Below are 18585 nucleotides of genomic sequence, written 5' to 3' on the forward strand. Positions count from 1 at the left end.
ATCTGTGAATGCGGGGGAGTTGATGGCTCCGTAGTCATGGTATCCACACAACAAGGACCTGCTTCTCCCCTCTCGGGAGGGAGGTTAAATGAAAGGCACTGCTGGTGCGGTGTAAACCCCTCTCTGCTGCTAAAAAGCTGGACCATGCATGCTCACAGAGCCAACAGCTGTGGAGGAAGAAGCAGGAACGTCTTTTGGTGACTAGAAAGCTCCTGCCCCAATGCCTTCTCCTGGAAGGAGGGTAGAGGGAAGGGGGAACGGAGGGAGGGCATGTGTGCGACATTCCCCTGCCAAGGGCGAGGCTGCGCTTTTAACACTTCTTGGTGTGCACTTAAAAACTAGTGTGTGAACAACAGATGTCACTGCAGAGCTAATACTAGTTTGTGGTACTTTTATCATTTTGCAAGGTTTAGTAAAGTTAGATTAAGATGACATTTCATTATATTAAGTTTATGCGCTAAGTCATGCAAACATTGCTAAGTAACTTTAAAATCACTCGACTTTTCGGCGCAACCTGTAAAAATCACACAGTGAAACAATGTGAATATTTTATCAAATTCTACTTGGTGTTAAAACCATCCTTATCGTACAAGTGATAAAATACGCACAGTTGGCACACATACAAGGCATTACGATCAGCTAAATACCAGTTAAAACTTTGAAAACCAGTTTGCCCAGCACTCCTCCAATCCAGAATCTAAAGATCTTTAAGTCACTTCAAGGGTTAGCCACTCCACTATGATAACGTATACGTACCTCCACCTAGCTGGTAAGAATCGAACAGAGCCACCTGTGGTGAACTGATGGCTGTGAAGCAATTTAGAGACCACACAGCGACCGTAGTTCAGAAAAAGGGCCATCACCCAGCCAGGGGCTGTGCCACACAGCAGCTGCTATCCCGGAGCTCCTTCCCCCGGAAAGGGGTGTGAAGGCCGGCTCCACATGCTTTGCCTCGTGTGGGGCTTGTACTGGCTGGGGATCCCTCATGCCTGGGGCCCAGGGGGGGCTCCGAAAAGTACAAAGGAGTACGTGGAGTAGCCAATGTCGCTGGTGCTCCTGCCATCTCTCCTTGGCCAGCACCCCTGCCCCCGCTGCCATTGTAAGCATGGAGACAACAAGCAGAGGTGGGGCGGCCACTGGACGCAGTGTGGGCAAGGCATACTAATTGTTATACCCAAAAAGGAAAATGCCAGCCAGAACAGTATCTTTTATCTGCAAATACTATCTGGAAAAAAAAAGAATGGGATGCTCAAGCAATTTAGGAAAGAGCGATGGAGGTAGGTGGGCGGGAACACCACACACCCTGCCCTCTTGATGCTTAATGCAAACCTGGCTGCATGGGGCCTGCAGAACGCATACCCATGGTGCTTTTTGTACTCAAATTGGAAGCAGTTGTGTTCAATCCCTGAAACACTTTATAGCAGACAGATTTTGCAGCTTTGTGTTCAATTCCTGAAACACTTTATAGGCAACAAGCTGGGAACAAGTTGTGCACGCACATTACATAAAAACAGAAAAGACAAAGAAAAATAATGCAAAAAAACTACACTGAAACACAACAAATGGAACCATGCAGTAGTTAGTCCCTGCTCTGTGGGTGTCAACATGCAATAAAAAGGAGGGACAAATAACGGAGATTAGCCACTGGCAACCCAACAAGGTTTAACAACAAAAAAAGTAACTAATAAAAAAGCAAAGAGGCAGTCTGCAAACCCATAAACTGATTACAGCATGTCTTGAAGAAACAGCGCATGCGTGCTCCCTAGGCTCGACCTAAAAAAAATGGTTCTCCACGCACTAAAAAAAATTGTCAGTGTGTCAGGAACATTGATTATTTGGCTTTCAAAAACAAATCCAAACAACTTTCCTTGCAAAACTAGTGTATTGTACTTGCTAGCATTGCATGATTGAATACAACAGTTTCTGACATGAGGGCAGGCCCAGTTTTGGCAAAAAACAAGCTCCCGACATAACAGCATGCTCTTGATTTAGTAGGTTGGCCGTTGCTGAGGCAGCAAAGGAAGTGCCTCTGGTTTTTCAGATTGACAGGCTACCGCTAAATTTTAGATGAGGAATTAAGTACATTTTCTATTTGCTCTTTGTTACAGTTGTTGTTTTTGATTCCAAGGATTTTTCAATGTCTGCTTTCTTGGATGATGAACCAAGACTTATGGATTGTGACAGAGACAACAACTTGCATTACATTTAGCAATGTCACTGTGACCAACTCACACAAAGCCTCTGATTTTCACAAATGTTTTCAGGCAGATACCTATCAACACTAAATAAATCTCCTTTCAAAGCCATCGGCAAAAGGGAGCATCTCCAATATGTCTATGTTGGCTCGTAGCCTCGGAACAAGCGATTCTCCAACAGGATAAATATCACTGTGCAAATGTTCTTACAAGTCATCTAGTAATCTCAAAAAGACGATTTCCTTAAGGATTGCTCAGTACTGAATGGACTTCAACTAAATATCTTTATGAGCTGCAGCAATGAATTACATCACATGACCCAACAACTCCAGCAAAGCACTACAAAGTCTGACCCACACAAAAGCAGCCAGTCGGATGAGACTCATGCTTCTATTTGAATGTCAATGCTACAGATGGACTTTGGTGTTCCAGTAAGGCTACATGAGGCCCTGGATTATCCATCAGGTTGGTGTACCTGCACCTCCTTCTTGAAAAAGGTGTCTGGAACTCTTCAATGCCCCTGTATTTTCTACCAGAGAGCAGTTAAGGGTTTCTTTCATGGTGGAAAACATCTCTGTGATTGTCTTTACCTTGTTAAACACCTTAAAATGGTTTGAGTATGATTGTAATCCCTAGAAATATAAAACAAAACTACAAGTTACATAATACAAATCAAAACCAGGCTTGGGTGAACTACTCGTACCTGGCTTGCAACAACTCTTGAGCTCTGCAAAAGGATGGAAACATCCACCTTTTATATGCAAACATATCTCAAAATGTTCACTCATAAGAATATTACAAGTCACCTCAGAGTTCCGCGACCAGAAGAAGGCAAGCAGCCTCATTCCTCTGTGACTTGTAATTTACAGCTGGCTGTCCGTTATTCTTTGCATTGCTACCTTTTTATTACCCACTAAAGGACAAAAGGCTGAACAGTCCTTGCCAAGATTCACAATTGTGACCACCAGGTCTCTGGCCCTTACTAGACTCATCAAGGTAGTGACAGTCATTTAATTAATAAAAGTCACTATTTTCTCAGTTCTACTAATAGTCCACCTTTGTGGTAACTGGAATTTTACAGAATCTTCTTTAAACACGGGAGACAAGGTCCACTACATGCCTACAAAGTTCAAAGGACACCTCCTCACCATCATCCATCAGTAGACAATCATGGGTTACTAAGGCACAGACTGTCTGCGCCTCAGTCCATGCTGTCTCACGCTGAAGGAAAAAGAGGCACAAACTGATGTGTATCTCCACTTCCTTGTTAACCAGACTTGGGAGATGAAGCTTATATAAATTCTCTGGGTTTGTAAAAGCAGGAACATAGGTCATTCGGGAGAGCAAAGCGACACATAAACATTAGATGCTGAGTGGACGCAATTCTGTGCAGGAGGGGGGCTGCAGACTACTGCTCCCAGAGGACCTTGCAGGAAGGCCGCACACAGTTCTTTCGCACCTGGAGGCGCTTGATAAAAGGCCGATTCGTGCTCCTGCAGCACAGGACGTGCACAGAACGTGCCTGGGCATGTGCCCGGGCTAAGAGCTGGTCCGTCTGCGGCCAACTGAGGCTGGGGCGTCCCACACCCTTCACTCCCTGCCAGAGGTTCCAAAAACTGGTAAGAAGGCCCTTTGTTTATTTTCCATTTCTCTGATTTGCTAGTCTAGGTGAATTAGTCCCCCTCGGGTGCCCGGTACGAGCTAGTCTCGGCCACGGTTGCCGTGTGCCGAGGACGAGACCAGCTCATCCTGTACCCGGCTCATGGGGAGAGCACTAGCGCTCCCCCTATGAGACTCCCACCCACCCCTCCAGGGCAGTGACGGAAGGGGAATGCTCAACTTCCACCCCCAACTCCCCCCCCGGTGGCGCAAATTGCGCGCTGACCTCATCAGAGGTTACCTTCCATCTCACTGGAAGCTTAGAGAAATGCAAAGCATTTCTCTTCTGACCGGGAGGTGGGCATAGGCAGAGGCATGAAAGGAAAGGAAAGTGCTTTCCTTTCATGTCTCTGTTAGCATTTCTGCAGGGCTGCAGAAATGCCCACTAGACACCAGGGTTTTATAAATTTTTTCATATTTATGAATAAGGGGAGCGACTCCTTGGGAATGGGTCGCTCCCTAGGGGTCAATTTTTTAAAGACCTTTTCTGCCCCCCCGGGGGCAGATCAGCCTACTGTAATTAGGCTAATCTGCCCCAGGGGTGGGGGTGGCACCAATAAATGCCAGGGATTCTTGACTTGTCTATTTATTTATTTTTTACAGGAGGGGAGCGAACCCTTAGGCAAGGGTCGCAACCCTGGGGGCAAATTATTTATAGGCCATTTCTGCCCCCCTTGGGGCAGATCGGCCTATTTTAATTAGGCCGATCTGCCTCCAAGGGGGGCAGAAACCACTAGGCACCAGGGATTTTTATTTTTTTACAGATGGGGAGTGAACCCATGGGGGCAAGGGTTGCTCCCCTGTGGGGGGGGCTCCCCTGTGGGGGGGGCAATTTTATTTTAGGCCATTTCTGCACCCCTTGGGTGCAGATTTGCCTATTTTTCTTAGGCCAATCTGCCCCCAAGTGGGGCAGAAACCACTAGAAATCAGGGATTTAAAAAAAACAAAATTACAGATGGGGAGCGACCCCTTAGGCAAGGGTTGCGCCCCTAGGGGGCACATTTATTTTAGGTCATTTCTGCCTCCCTTGGGGGCAGATTGGCCTAATTCTATTAGGCTGATATGCCCTGGGGGGGCAGAAACCACGTAGGCACCAGGAATTGGTGTGTGTGTGTTATTTGTTTGGGGGGGCAGCCTCTTGGGCAAGGGTCGCTCCCCTTGGGGGCACATTACTGCTGGCAATTTCTACCCACAGGGGGGCAGATCGGCCTATTTTTGGAAGGCCAATCTGCACCCAAGGGGGGCAGAAAGCCCAGCAGAGACCAGGGAAGAATTGTTTTAAAGAAAAAGAGGGTGGGGGTATGGCCATACCTCCACCCCAAATAAATGGGGACAAAGTTGTTCTGCCCACTGAAGGGCAGATGGGGCAATTACCCCCGATTCTCTCCCCGGGGGTGGGGGGAGGCTGAAAACCTACTAGATGCCAGGGAATTTTTAAAAAATGCATTTGGGGTTGTGGCTACCAACCAGTATGGGCATGGTTTGCCCCCACACCAACTGAAGGGGGTAACAGTCTTTAAGCTCTCCCTCCGCACACTAAAACACCTTGTCCCATGGCAAGCAAGAGGACATTTGATTACGCAGGGGAGGCTCCGTGTCCTGTGCACCGGCACTGTGGCTGGGACAGGGTGCTGGCTCACTCACCAGTATGGCAACTGGTGCATCAGGAAGGGACTGTGTTTGGGTGGTGTAGGTCCCTGTGGTGGCTGGTCCTGAGTCCTGTGCAGGCTGGTGGCTGACCTGTGGCCCCTGGATGCTGTGGCTGGAGGTGGTGTCGTGTGGGAGACCTGTGGGACATAGGGAACACACTGTCAGTATCTACCATCTGTTATCTACTTCCTAATAAACTGTTGCCTATCAACTGCCTACTTGACTACATTGCCCATAATGCACCATGCAGGTGGTTGCTACTCTGAAATGGAGCTATTTTGGTTGTGCATGCTGCTGTGTACAAGGTGGGTGGGGGTATGGCATATATGGGTGTACATGCATGTCTCATGGTACTCACCGGTTGATGGCCCTGTTGCTGACGTGTCCAGCTCTCCCATCCCGCACACTGCCTCTGGCTCCAAGGTCTCCTCCATTCTTTCCTCCAGGGGTGTGGGTAGTGGTATAGTGGATGGTCCCCCTCCAGTGCCCCTCATCTCCCGGAGCCGCTCTGCCACCCTCTCCTTGGTCCGGGAGCGCAGGTCATACCACCGTTTCTTCCATTCTTCTATGCTCCGGTGGCTCACACCCAGGGAGTTTACCTTGTCCTGTATTTCAGCCCAAATCCTTTTCTTTTCCACCTCTGGCACACTGAGGGCTGCCCTCCCAAACAGTTGTTCATGGTGCTGACAGCATTCCTCAGTCAGCACCTCCAGTTCTTTTTCTGCAAATTTCAATTTGCCCTTTCTAGGAGTGTCCGTCATGGTAGCTGCTGTTCCTCCTGTTTGCAGTTCAGCAGTTTAAAATGGGTGTGGTCCTCCCTCCTCCCAGGTGTATTAGTAAACTTCCTGGCTGTGATGTCATCATCTGGAGCCAGGAAGTGTTTTCCAGAGTGTTCTGCTGCACCTGCATTCAATTTGCAGCACAGTCGCAATTTGCGACACCCACTCACAATTTGCATGTTCGTTTTTAGCGCGGTCGCAAAAAGCGACCTCGCAAACAGCGGACTCGCAATCTGCGGTGCGACTTCATTTGCGAGTCGCAAATTTAAGTCGCTTTTTCTTCTTGGATACCATTTAGCGAGTCGGAAATTGCGAGTCGCAACGACTCGCAATTTCCGACTCGCTAATTTTTTCCTACCTACATCTGGCCCCAAGTCATTTGCAAAACTTTCGTTTTTTTTTTAATGGAAAAAAAGGGCTGCAGATCAAGGCTTGTGTTTTTTTCCCCTGGAAATGGCATCAACAAAGGGTTTGCGGTGCTAAAATCACCATCCTCCCAGCTTTCAGAAACAGACAGTCTTGAATCAGAAAACCACACTTTTCAACACAATTTTGGCATTTTACTGGGACATACCCAATTTTTACTGTTTTTTGTGCTTTTAGTCTCCTTCCAGTAAATGACAGAAATGGGTGTGAAACCAATGCTGGATCCCAGAAAGCTAAACATTTCTGAAAAGTAGACAAAATGTGAATTCACGAAGGGGTCATTTGTGTAGATCCTACAAGGTTTTCCTACAGACATTGAAAACTGTAGTGTTTTTTGGAAAGTGCCTAGCTGTGGATTTTGATCTCTAGCTTAGCTGGCATCTAGGGAAACCTACCAAACCTGTACATTTTTGAAAACTAGACACCTAGGGGAATCCAAGATGGGGTGACTTGTGGGGCTCTCACCAGGTTCTGTTACCCAGAATCCTTTGCTAACCTCAAAATTTGGCAAAACAAACACTTTTTCCTCACATTTCGGTGACAGAAAGTTCTGGAATCTGAGAGGAGCCACAAATTTCTTTCCATCCAGCATTTCCCCAAGTCTCTTGATAAAAATGGTACCTCACTTGTATGGGTAGGCCTAGTGCCCGCAAAAGGGAATGCCCAAAACACTATGTGGACACATCAAAATTATCAAATACAAAACTACCTGTTTTTTTGTGGGGGGAGCACCTTTGTTTTTGGTCCTGGGCTCGGCAACCATATAGGGAAACCTGCCAAACCCAAACATTTCTGAAAACTAGACACCCGAGCGAGTGCAGGGAGGTGGGACTTGTGGGTATCCCCCAGTTTTTTCTTACCCAGAATCCTCAGAAAACCTCAAATTTAGCTAAAAATAACTTTTTCCGCACATTTCTGTGTGGGATCACTGCACTGGTGCAAATTTCCTACCACCCAAGTTCCCCTCAGTCTCCCGGTAAAAATGATACCTCACTTGCGTATGTGAGCCAAGTGCCTCTGACAGGGAAGAGCCAAAATCATGTCCAAAATGAGGGGGAACCAAAGCGGGTCCAAAAGGGCAGTGTGAAAAAAAATGTTTTTAGGCTGACAAGTGGAGCAGAGTTTTTATAGGTATATATGCGACAATGCTGGGTGGTAGGAATTGTGTGGATTCCTGCAGGTTCAGGAAGGTTACATCACAAAAATGTGTGATTTCCAGCAAAGTTGAAAGTTTGCAGGGCATTGTGGGTAAGAAAATGGCACGGGGTGCATGTGAAGCACACCATCCTGGACTCACCCAGATGTTTATTTTTCAGATGTGTCCAGGTCTCGTAGATTTTTCTACAAGGCAGCGTCCCAAAGTCCAAAAAGTGTAGCCCTCACCATTCCAAGTGGGACGATTTTGAGAGATAGACAAGCTCTCATGGCCCAAATGTAAAACCAAAACCCAAAGTAATCAAATGTCCTCTTGCTTGCCATGGGACAAGGTGTTTTAGTGTGTCGAGGGAGAGCTTAAAGACTGTTACCCCCTTCAGTCTAAATGTCCCTCCAGTGCCGCAGTCTGAGTCAGGGGACGCATCCATGTCGGCCACCGAGGCTGCACTCCTACGTGGTCAGCGCCTGCAGACACAGGAGATAAGGAACATATCAGGGGCCATGCGGCGCACGGAACAGAATCAGAACACAGGGCTGCAACTGGTACACACAGAGCTGCAACAACTCAATACCCATGTTGGCGACCTTGCACTCTCAATGAGACAACTGGTGGCAGAACTCATCACTGAGAGAGAGGGTGCAAGGCGCCGTGACAGGCAGCTCATTCACCGGCTAGATCACGTCTGCCTCCATCGTCAGGCTGGCAGTGAACACCACTGGCCTGTCACGGCGCACGGTCAGCCTCCAGGTGGACATGGGCCACTTTGCCAGTGATGTGGCACGTGGACTGGGACGTCTCAGCCACGCCGTATATCTCATGGAGGCAAGACAGGTGGCAAGGGGCGCGGCAGACACGCCGCAGGACAGCGAGGAGGGCTCCACCGTTAGCAGTGTCTCCGCCAGTGACACCAGGGTGTTGCGCAGTGGTAGCGCAAGGCAGGGCACTGCTGACACACCAGGAACCAGCCATGCTGGGTGGGGCCGGCGTAGAGTGTGAGCTACGCACTGTCCTGGAGTAGAGGCACATGAGGTTAATGTGTCCTCATGCCAGATGGACTTTTACAGCCCCTGAACTGTAGTTCATGTATATCGTTTTTTTGGTGCACATTATTAAATTCCTTGTTTGTTCCACTTCACACCTGGACTCATTGTGTGTGACATTAGTGAGTGTGGTGAGAGTTAGCACATACCTTCCAAAGTATTGGTTTGCAATGTGGTCCCGTCTCAGTCTGCCTTGATTTGCAATGCTTCTATCCCCATGATGGCGATGTGGTAGCTCTTGCTCGTCATCCTCCGAATCTGGGTCTTCTGGGGTGAGAGGTAGCCCACGTCTGGTGGCAATGTTGTGCAGTATAGCGCATGCGCCAACTATCTTGAAAGCTGTTACTGGGTTATACTGGAGGGCACCTCCACTTCTGTGGAGGCATCTGAATCTTGCCTTCAGCAGTCCAAAGGTCCTCTCTATGATATTTCGGGTCCTCCTATGGGCATTGTTGTATCGCCTCACTGTCTCATTGCTGGGTGTTAAGTACGGGGTAAGTATCCATGGTGGTAGTGCATACGCACTGTCACCTGTTTGGCACAAAATGTACAATGTGAGCTGGGCATAGATGGGTTCCACACTGACCTGTGTGTATGTCTTCAAGGTGTATTCAGCTATACCTAGGAGGTATCCGTCTCCAAACTCCCCACGTTCTAGGCGTTGGTGTATCCCACTGTGCCTGAAAATGTAGGAGTCATGTGTGCTCCCTGGAAATTTGGCAACCATGTCAGTGATAACATAATGGGCGTCACATACCACCTGGATGTTCAGTGAGTGGGTACACTTCCGGTTGAGGAACAGATATTCCAAATTTGCAGGTGGGCATATTTGTATATGTGTCCCATCTACACACCCTATGACATGGGGGAAGTTGGCAATACTGTAGAATTCCAACTTGGTGCTGTTGATTTCTGCCTCATTCCTGGGTAGGTATATGTATCTGGACATGTGTATGAGTAAGGCATCTAGGAATGCTCTGAAGAACCGTGAGAGTGCATTTTGGGATACCCCACCTGCCACAGCAATGACCCCCTGATAGCTACCCGAGGCCAAGAGGTGCAGTGAGCATAGCACTTGCACATGCGTAGGGATGGCGCAGCCGCGCACAGTCTGGCGTTGAAGCTGAGGATTGAGTAGCTCTATTAAATCTAGTACTGCTGCACTGCTAAGTCTGTATTTATCATATATCTCCTCCTCAGTTTGTTGGAAAAGTGTCTGCCTGGATCTGTATATCTTCTCCTGTCTCTGGCTCCTCCTCCTCATCTGCTGTGCGGCGTGGGCTCTCCTCCTCAATGCTATCACATATATCTCCGCCATCTTGAGTAACCCAGATGCCTTCTGGGTCTCCTTTTATACTTTGGTTCTGGTTACCACCTGCTCTGAGTTAGTGGTAAATTGGAAGTGCAAAATTGGCTTTTTGCGACAAATCGCAATTTGCGAGTGGCTATTGCATTTGGTTTGCGACTCGCAAATGGCGACTTCCTATTTGCTGGTCGCAAAATGGGGTTGCTATTTTTGCAAGTCGGTAATGGCTTGCGTCGCAATTTGCGAGTCGGAAATGGGATTTTTGCATCACGTTTCCGATTTTGCGGGGTCGCAAATTGCGATTCGGGCCATTTGCGACTCGCAAAAGTTTGCTACATCTGGCCCTTGGTCTCCTCCAGGGGAACCCATAAACTCTGGGCACCACTAGAATCCCTAGGATGTTGGAAAAAAGGACGCAAATTTGGTGTGGGTAGCTTATGTGGACAAAAAAGGTATGAGGGCCTAAGCGCGAACTGCCCCAAATAGCCAAAACAAAGTCTTGGCACCTGAGGGGGAAAAGTCCTGGCAGCGAAGGGATTAATATGGGCAAGCGAAAACTTGCACCAGGAAGGGTACAAAGCCTGGGTGGGAAGGTATTTCCATCACAAATTACCTTTCTAATTCTATGGGCCTAATAAATAACAAAATAATGAATGCAGAGAAATGCTGGCTGTGACTATGACAGCTTTACGTACTACTATAGAGCATACCAGGGAGAAGAGTGCTGCTCTAGAAAGCAGACCAAGCAACTCAGGCAAAAAGACACAAATGATAACAAACACTTCTACTCCACTAGGGATATCTAAACTTGCATGTTGTAATGAGTTGATATCTCCCCAGCAAAGAAAAGTAGAACCACCAGAACCCATGATTGTCAGACCCAAGAACATTAGCAACCCTGCAAGAACATGAACCAGTAGTAAGAGTAAGAAAACCGTAGGGCCGGAGAGTGAGCAAACCTTAAATCATACAAAAAACTTCGAGAGGATATTGAAAAAGGTACATGCTAAAATGGACATTATTAAAAGGAAATTTTTGTCTGAGATGAAAGTGGAACTAATAGAGAAAGCTGTAAAAGATCTTATAGATCTTCACAAGGAAAATGTTATAACACAAACAGTGGCACTGGCTGCTTCATGCCCGAGCTTAGAATTGACCAATACGGGATCTTGTGAGGAGCCTACTGGTGGCCAGCTTAGCAATAAGCCAACTGGCTTATCCACTTTAAAAATATTTGTGGGGAGGATATTCAATTCCATGTTTAACAGCAAGAGATGGCGTCCACACAGGCAACACAGAAGCAATTAATTCAAGACTCCCAGAGACTGCCAAAGACACATTACATTTTTTGCCAGACGCAATGCTGTATGAATTTATCCTGAAAGATGTGCCAAAGCTGGTGCTGTATGTATTAGAGACCTGGAGAAATTTGAAAAACAAGGTTGTACATTGGTTCTAGAAGCAAACTTGTGATACAATGTTTGTAATATACTATACCATTGTAATGATTTTCTCTTGTGATCTACGTTTTAGGAGACGCATAGAGGACCAGGTAAGAACTAGTCTTATCTTGTTGCATGCGTGAAATCCAAATGTGACTGACAGTAGAGACTCGGACAATACTTCTGCCCTGAAGAAGGCCAGAGGACCGGAGGTCTGAGGATAGATAATCCAGATGGGTACTTTAGTAGGCTGAGACATGCTGGCATTTGAAAAGGTGTAGAGATCCATTGTAGATCACTAGCACTCCTATTAGCAGCCCCGCAGTAGCATAGGAGGGACTAGTCATTTTTTAACCCTGCCCTGCATCATCCCAAATAAAGCAGTGTCTTTTGGTATGAATGGAGGTAGTTTTAATTATTCTTTTTACTGATACTGGTGCCCTACTGACAAGAAGATACTTTATTCTGATCTCCCTGTCCCAAAAGAAGCTAGCTCTCCTTTGAGGCTACAGTTGAGACTGCTGGGCTAGTATGATCTTAACCTAGGAGGATAGACTGGCCTATGATAAAGCATGCCACTACTAAGAGGGTGAGGTCTTTCCATCCATAAAAGGGTTATATCTTCCTAAAGGACCAGGTACTTGGTATAGAGCAAGAATTATAAAAGTGTCGGAAGTAGAATAGAATCCTGCCCCACATTTTGTGTGTTTGAATTATGAATCTGGAGTAAATGGGGTTTGTAAGAGTTGTTCTCCTACCACTCTGTAGTGATTTTTACAAGAGGTAAATGCATAGCATGTTTCAGGGTCACAGGGGGATCTGACAAGGCTGTGTCCTTGCCCCACTCTTGTTCTCCCTTTACATCAATGGGGTGGATAAGACACTGCAGAAGCTGAATGCTGACACTCCCAAGGTTGGCAAGTGACCAAATCCTGTCCTCCTAAATGCAGACGATGCGGTTCTGTTATACAGAACCGCAAACGGCCTTCAGTGCCTGATTGACAACTTTGACGCGTACATGAAGGAAAAAGACTTAAAGCTAAACACCAAGAAAACGTATGCAATGGTATGTGGGAAAGGGAAACCTTCAAAGAGAGTTCATCACATGAAGGGGGAGGGCTTAACTGAAACCCATACAACAGGTGTGGCTCCTCCACTAGGGTGGAGGGGCGTCGCCCTCCCTTCCACCAGCAGCAGCTGCAAAACTTTTACCAAAAAACGATAATAAACCATGTTTATTATCGTTTTTTGGTAAAAGGGTGGGCCACAGACTGTGACGAGCACTCCCCCTCACTGCGCATGTATGTTTGGCCAGCCATCTCGGGCCGGCCAAACACACATGCGCAGTAGGCTCTCTCCATACCGGCATTGTGTTGCCGGGCTGCAAAGAGCAGGCACAGTCTCCCAGTCTGGCTGGGAGCCTGAGCCTGCAGTCTGTCTACGCATGAGAGGAGCAGCGCAGTGGTGACAGTACATTTTTTTTATTGATTCTCCCACCAAAGCCACCTTCCACCCACGCACGCACGTGCACCGCCCGCCCCTCTTTAGCACTGCGCGCTGCTCCTGGTATACAATTCTCAAGTAATGGACACTGGGGCCCTCAGCTGGAAATCAACAAATTAACATTTTTAAGTTATTAGCAGCCATCTTTAGATTTGCCACCAAAATAGGAAACAAGCCAATCAGAGGGATCCTGATGCTATCTAAAAGTAATTCTTGAACCACTGTCAGCTAGGAGGCCCCACTGTGGGGAATATCTAATTGCTCATTATTACAGAGTCAGAAGAATCTATTCCTAAGCAGACTATTGGCATTACCAAGCTCAACTTCATCTTATATTGTACATAAAGAGCGTGCTGTCCCCTATATGGCAGAAAGTATCTACATCAACCCAATTATATTTTGGCATAGCATCTGGAGAAAAGTTGATACTACCTTTACCAGAGAAATCATAACTGACTGTTTAACTCTAAAGCGTAGAGCAAAATTCCTGTAGTTGTCATATGTGAATAGCCTTCTGAAGGATTTGGATGCAAATGTTGGCATTGAAGACCCTGTTAGTGCCTTACATTATAGTAAGAAAGAATAGATGGTACTCCTTATAGGGTCTGGAAAGACTGCAAGAGAAGTTAGTGAATGTGCTAAGAATACAGTGAGAAGATATTGTGAAGGAGGAAGGAACCCAAAGTTACCAGTTAATGGTTCCCAATTTACAGCACCGATTCTACCTTACTCGGCTATGGACAGGCACTCTGCACTTTAAAGTAGCTTTCCCCCAAAAAGGGACATGTGACCCAAAGCTACACAGGTGTCCATGTGATGGCAAATCTCACAAGGTAACTTTGCATTTTATCCTTCTTTGTCATTTTTATAAGGATATTAGGAAACAAATGTAATGACTTTTTTTCTAACTGAAAAAAATATATATTACAAAGATGCTTTTAATTCCATCCACAAACTTGATAAGGATGGCTTGTGCCATGCAGTGCCTATGTCCAAACCGCTAGCAAAAGGAGGAAAGCCTACTCACATTTAGAGGCCCTCACCGATTAAATGGATTAAATATATGAAGTTGTTTCTGTTGTCAGCTTTTACATTCGTAGGAGTGATTTTAGATTTTAAAATATTATGCTTTGATTTTTTTTCAATGGATTTTGTTCACTGGTGGGTTTACAACTTTTGTTGAATGCATATCCCCCTTTGTATTATGTTATGAAACTCTCAGTTAAGTTTCTATAGAAACTCCAATGATTTAGTTAAAGCACTAGGGGGCATATTTATACTCTGTTTGCACCGAATTAGCGTCTTTTTTTTTTAACTCTAATTCGGTGCAAAACTAACTTCATAGTTATACTTTTGCGCTAGACCCGTCTAGCGCCAAATTTATGGAGTTAAAGTCATTTTTTGGACGTGGCAACCTACCTTGCCTTAATGAGATGAAAGGTAGGTGTTCCAGTGCAAAAAATTACTCTATAGCCTTAACGCCATATTTATACTCCTGTGTAAAAATGGTGCATGGGATGGAGGAGGGGTCAAAAAATGGAGCAAAGCTTGCTTTGCCCCATTTTTTTATGTCTGGGTCAGGGCAGGCGTTAGGGGACCTGTGGGCCTATTTCCATGGTGGAACACAATGGAATAAGCCCACAAGGGCCCTCCCGAGGCCCCAGGGACACCCCCTCCCACACCAAAGGGACTGCAGAGGGTGGGGGTAAGTACAAATAGGTATTTAATTACATTTTTTAAAGTGCCATAGGGGGCCCTAATATGGCCCCCCATACATGGTACAGGGTGGAATGGCCATGCCCTGGGGACCCTTGTCCCTTGTGCTGGCCACTGGGGTGCTGGGCATGACTTCTGCCTTTTCTAAGGCAGGAGTCATGTGTCATGGTAGGTTTAGCACCATAAAATGATGCTAATCTGGTTAGAGTCATTTTTTTTCACTCTAACCTGCCTAACGTCATTTTTAGGTGCAAAATCCCCTTCATTTATACCGCCAGCTCCACCCGACTAACATCATTTTTATTGACGCTAGCCTACCCTTTGCAGCGGCTTGCACCATTGCATAAATATGGTGCCCGGCTGGTGCACAGAAATGGTACAAGCCAGTGCCAAACCTTTTGGTACAAAACTGCGTTAGTGCAGTTTTGCAACAAAAAGTATAAATCAGGGCCTAGGATTAGCTATTAGAACGTAGTCTCTTTGTATTTTTGCACATTACACTGCAATTGCCATGAGAAACCTTTCCTGATGATGTTTATGGCATGGTATGATGCATTTACCTCTTCTTATGAAATCACTGTTAGCTACAGAAGCTTCGGCCAATTTAAGATTAATGCCTGTGTTTTATGTTTCAAAGTGTAAACAGACCTGGTGAATTATTAGACAATGTGATGTCAATATCTGAAGATTTTACTGCTCCTTCTTTCTGCACTTTAGCCTCGTGTTGTACTTTAACTTTGCTAGTCCTCTTGTAAATGAACTAGGAGACAATGATATTATAAGATAATGCCATGTCAACATTTAAAATCTTTTGACGCTCCTCCTTCGCATTTTTATCTTTGTTTTTAATTTTGTTTGTCTCCGTATATAATTGTTCCACGCACTGGCCTCGAACTGATATCTAACAATGATAGATCACAGCAATGTGAGTTAACTCTCAATGTTATTGTTTTTATAATGTGTTTTCTTTTATGGATTTTATCTGAATAAAGTTTGTGAAATCAATGAGTTGATTAAAAGTGGACTTTAACTTACAATTTTAGGACTTCTGGTGCCTAAAAGAAGTACCTTGACCTTAAATTAACTTCTTAATATCAATAAAGACAGGATATACAAAAGACTTACCACTTCTTGCTAACAAGGTTTTAGCATAATCAGGATGTATGATGTTCAAGTAGGCCACAAATCTTCCAAACCACACTGGGTAGGCATAAGGATATTGTGTCCCCCAAGCAACCATTTTGTCCAAATCTGTTCCATCTTCATTAAACTGAAAAAGAGAACAAAATGAAAAGACAAGGCAGTTAGTCTTGTGCCTTTACCACACCTAAATAAAAAGAAGTGAGTTTTTTGTTTTTCAAAGTTTTTTATTAACTTTTAAGACTAGCATATATGGTGTGTACATGTTGGGGAGGCGTGTAATAAGAATAAGAGAAGTATACTTATTACACAACGTGATCAAGAGGTAGAAAACATACATAAAATCTAACTGTTATACTAAATGTTTAGTTGGAAAGCTAAATGGGAATAGTAAAAACACAATCAAGGAATAGTAAAAAATAAACATAAAACACTAAGGGGGTCATTACAAGTTTGGCAGCCAGAAAAGGCCGTCCGTCACACTCCTGTGGTCAGGTTGCCTCCAGTACGGCCGCCTTCCCACGGGCCCCAATACGAGTTTCCCGCTGGGTCAGCGGGTGGAAACAGAATTGAGCCAGCAGTGGCAATGTTGCGGTGCGTAGGGTGCACCTTCACCTGCCACGCAGTTCACTGTCAGCAATGCTGACAGTGAATTGCGTGACGGGGCTGGCCATGGGTGCCCCTGCTCTGCCCATGCCAAATGCTTGGGCAGTGCAGGGGCCCCCATGGGGCCCCATGCTCCTGGTTTCCGCCAGCCTTTACATGGTGGTGCTGGTGGAGAGGGGACTCGTAATCCTCAGGGCGGTGCTGCATGCACGCTGCTCTGGCGGATTAGGACCGCCAGCACTGCCAGCCCCTCCTTTGAAGGATTTAGCTTCTTATAGAAATATTTCCACTTTACTGATCTATTGGCAGTTGTAAAGGACACGCCTGGAAACATTTTCTAGCACATTGCAGACATGTGTGCCTTAATACATCACTTGCCTACTCCGCGGTATGGGGTGCATGGTGGAGCAGCACGGTGAGACACATAGCTGAAGACTTAACTGTCGTATATCATGGGATCTCCATGCGAGGTCAGACCAGTTCGGCAGTCACAGACACACCACTGGGGAGAAGGAGGATGACTGAAGTGCAGGGACTTGCAACCAGTTATATAGTGAAGTAGGACCCTGATGACAAAGTAAGGACTATTGAGGATTCTTGGTTCCACAGAGGTAATGCTGTGAGTCGAAATAGAGTAGCAAAAGAACTGCAATAGGGGACATAAAGAGCTCATAAATTGCCTGAAGCTATATCCTGTATCCACTACACATTCTGCTAAAGGGGAGTTGAAAGAGGAATGCACACATGGTTTGTTGTACAACTCATAGCCAATAAGACTAAAAGAGATCAACAGTGTTAGAGGGACAATAAAAAGAGTGGAAGAAAACAGGTAAAGAAAAAGAACCTTTAACTGGATGGCTGGGTCCGGCTTATGAATACTTGGAAATGGCGAACCCTTTTCATGAGGCTTGGGATACTCATGCAAACACAATAAGATCAGGGGTCCTTGGCAGTCAAGATATGGTTCCACAAGCACGATTTGCCAGTAGGGATATCAGATCTAAATACGCTCATTGGTGGATGGAGTGACTTAGTAAAACTTTCTGTATTAGCACCCAATGTGTTCCATCTCACAATGCCTTCTGAACCTCATGACACTTGCTGCATACCCCAAACATTGCTGACCTGTTCTGTATTGATTTATGAAAAGCAGGTTTGCCTATTGAGATGACTTGTATGAAAATACCAATTAAAATTTTATATTAAAAAGTGAGAGTACAGAAAGGTTAGTAATACTGGTATGCTTCCATTAACACCTGCTGCACCTTTCTTAATGGCACATTCCCTGCACTCTTTCCTTTTATTGGAGGGCTCCCCTCATGAATCCAGCCAGTCAGTAGGATAAAGGGACAAAATCAGGGACCAAAATAGGCACTGAAGGATACTACAAAAGATTTCCCATCTCCTTCAACGCATTTTACAGCCCCATAGGTTGTACCATCTTTCACACAAGTAGTTCATGCTTCCATCCCCTGCAAAGCATGCAGCCAATGGAAGATCACAGAGCTGCTGACTCACGTGTAAATCACTCACATCGTTAATTAAATCATGAAAATGTGGAGAAAACATAAATTACTTGAGCTCCCTGGAGGGCGATATCAATCACTGGCCCAACCAAGTGTACATTTTACATACCAGACAGACATCCCTATTGTGTAAGTACTCTCCACAACTACAACCAGTAGGTAGTAAAGTGATGAGCTTTTGAACGTATAATAGAACATGGAATTCTGGAATTATGAGTGGTGAGAAATCACCAAAGAGAAGGGGACAATGGTCTGGCACACAAAACAGTTGAAGAAAGCAAAGATGCCCCAATACCTCACTTAAAAGAACCACATTCCAACGCCTGTCATCAGAAACAATTTAAAAGACCTACAGAAGCATTTTTGCAATAATATACAAGTACAGGTGAAAGAGATGCAAGAAGATCATCACAAAGTTGATCAGACAGTGCGTAAATACTC

At 45.6% G+C, this 18585-nt stretch overlaps 1 protein-coding gene across 1 annotated transcript in view; it reads right to left on the minus strand.

The window, feature by feature from the left end:
• The window catches only part of LOC138293487 (cytochrome P450 4B1-like), a 229601-nt gene that overhangs the window by 193536 nt on the left and 17480 nt on the right, over window positions 1–18585 (minus strand). Inside the window, exon 2 of the mRNA XM_069232725.1 lies at window positions 15998–16142. Within this exon, the coding sequence (XP_069088826.1) occupies window positions 15998–16142 (145 nt within the window). The remainder of the gene's footprint in view (window positions 1–15997; window positions 16143–18585) is intronic.

The sequence above is a fragment of the Pleurodeles waltl genome, chromosome 4_2 (genome assembly GCF_031143425.1).
Source record: "Pleurodeles waltl isolate 20211129_DDA chromosome 4_2, aPleWal1.hap1.20221129, whole genome shotgun sequence".
Lineage (NCBI taxonomy): Eukaryota > Metazoa > Chordata > Amphibia > Caudata > Salamandridae > Pleurodeles > Pleurodeles waltl.